General features: G+C 45.4%; 1 protein-coding gene across 1 annotated transcript in view; it reads right to left on the bottom strand.

The window, feature by feature from the left end:
• The window catches only part of LOC104869636 (zinc finger protein 709), a 14,793-nt gene extending 14,600 nt beyond the window's left edge, over positions 1-193 (bottom strand). The window contains exon 1 of the mRNA XM_010634987.3: positions 69-193. Within this exon, the coding sequence (XP_010633289.1) occupies positions 69-71 (3 nt within the window). The 5' untranslated portion in view covers positions 72-193. The remainder of the gene's footprint in view (positions 1-68) is intronic.
• Positions 194-2,044: the final 1,851 nt, after the last annotated feature.

Below are 2,044 nucleotides of genomic sequence, written 5' to 3'. Positions count from 1 at the left end.
GGGGTCGTCCTGCCGCTTCCCGCCTGCGCTACACGACCTAACCCCCGCACTCCTCGCTCCACACTCACCATGTCCAGGTTCCGGGGTGTCCTGGTGTCCTCACTAAGGGCCGCGCAGTCCTCAGAGTCCAAACGGTGACGCTCAAACACGGAACCGGTCTCAAACAACGGAGTGCTGGGGGGGGGGGAAGTTTCGCGCAGCCCCGTACCACTCTCGGAAGAACAGCGCCTCTCATTGGACGGTTACGTCACCTCAACCCTGATATGTGATTGGTTAGTGATTGTGGACCTTCCCCCTGATCATTGATTGACGGGAGACGCCAGGGCTCATCTCTTTCCGTGGGGATTGAAGAGAGTTCCAGCCACTTCCTTTCCCAGCCCAAGCTTTCTTCCCTAAAGCCCGGCTGCCGCGGAGCGGAGGGATTAAAGTCTTTTTTTAATCATCTTTTAAGAGGTCTAACCTAAGCCCCTGCTGACTTATTTACTGGTTAAACACTTTTGTCTCCTCAAAGCAGTACCATCACTCAGGACAAGTTATTGATAAATTGTGGAATTTCAAACAAAGAAAAGTTGAGAATTCAAAGCCACAACAGACATTAAATGCATTTGATAGAATGTGATTGTTGGCCCGGTTGTGCCCGGATTTCGGATCCCCAAAGACCACCAAGGAGTCTGGTCGATGCAATCACAGGAGCTTATTGCAAGCTCCAGCCTGGACTCTCAATTCTCACCAACGCAGTGGCTTCTGACCCAGAGCCCGCACCCCCTTACAAAGCATGATTTTATAGGGTTAGGGAGACTTGAAATTCTCTCTATCCTATTGGCCTCTTTTCTAATACTTTAAATCTATTGGATGTTGCTGGGGTGTTTGCAAAAGCGGGAAGAAACGTTAGGTCTGGGGAGGGGGAGTTTGGGGGGGGGTCAGTGCTGCTTCTTGGCCGGGGAGTGGTGTTTTTCTTTTATCTGCACAGAACATCCTGTTTTTCTTCTTTTCAAGGTTGGAGTGTTGTTCCTAAATTGCGAAATCCCCGAAAGAAGACCACCAAGACGTCTCTTCTGATGCAAACACAGGAGGAGTTTATTGTAAGCTCGAGCCTGGACCTCCAGTGGCACCTTCACAGGAGCTTCCAACTGAAGGCCCCGACCCATTTTCAAGACATGCTTATATAGGGCTGAGGATTGATACTATTTTTAACTTTCCATTATTAAGGATTATTATTGAGACACTGAGGGGAAATATCTCATTCTCATGAGGGGAATTACCTGATACTCATGAGGTGCTCAGCGGGGGGCACTCTATTTCTATTTTTTAAGGAACACTTTATGTGATTATACAATGAGCCAAACTCTCTATCCTCAGCAAAGCCTATAATATCTCTAACTTATTCATTACTAGGCAACTATCGGGGAGGAGATAAGTTCTCTTCTTGGATCAGAAGAAGAGGAACAGAAAAACAGGGAGGAGGTTGTTATAGCCCTTTGCCCAGAAAACTTCTGAGCAAAGGTCAAAGAGGGAGACCACCACCTCGATCAGAAAACTTGGTTCTCCCAGGAGTGGCTTTTCTCCTACCCATCTGGTTTTGCTCTTATCTCAACTAAGCAAACTAAGCAAATTTCTGTTGCCTGAGCTCATCCGGGGGTCAAGCCTGACACCAGATGGCTTTCCTGCTTAAAATGGAGTAACTTTGGGCTTCACAGCCTGACTCCAGTTTTTTAAATTTCGTTTTCCTTAAATTGTTTTATTTTACGGTTCTACAAGTAAATATTAAAGAGGAAAATGTAAAGGGCACTCTTTGCTAAAAACAATTTTTTTTCATAACAGAATAATTAGAGAATAACAATAGCTAAAAGAATTGCCAAAACTTTACCCAAAGTACATGTCTTAGATGAAAAAAAAAAAAAAATTCTTGCAATGGGGCCGGGGATTTAGCTCAGTGGCACCATGCCTGCCTTGTAAGTGCAAGGTCCTGAGTTCAATCCCCAGTACCAATAAATAAATAAATGGGAAGAAAAAAATTGTTTAGCAAGTGCTTTCTGCATGCACA

This window comes from Fukomys damarensis, unplaced genomic scaffold, assembly GCF_012274545.1.
Source record: "Fukomys damarensis isolate Sample0158 unplaced genomic scaffold, DMR_v1.0_HiC HiC_scaffold_37, whole genome shotgun sequence".
In the NCBI taxonomy this organism is placed as follows: Eukaryota; Metazoa; Chordata; class Mammalia; order Rodentia; family Bathyergidae; genus Fukomys; species Fukomys damarensis.
The sequence above is the reverse complement of the archived record's forward strand: the minus strand, read 5'-3'. Positions and strand labels throughout refer to the sequence as shown.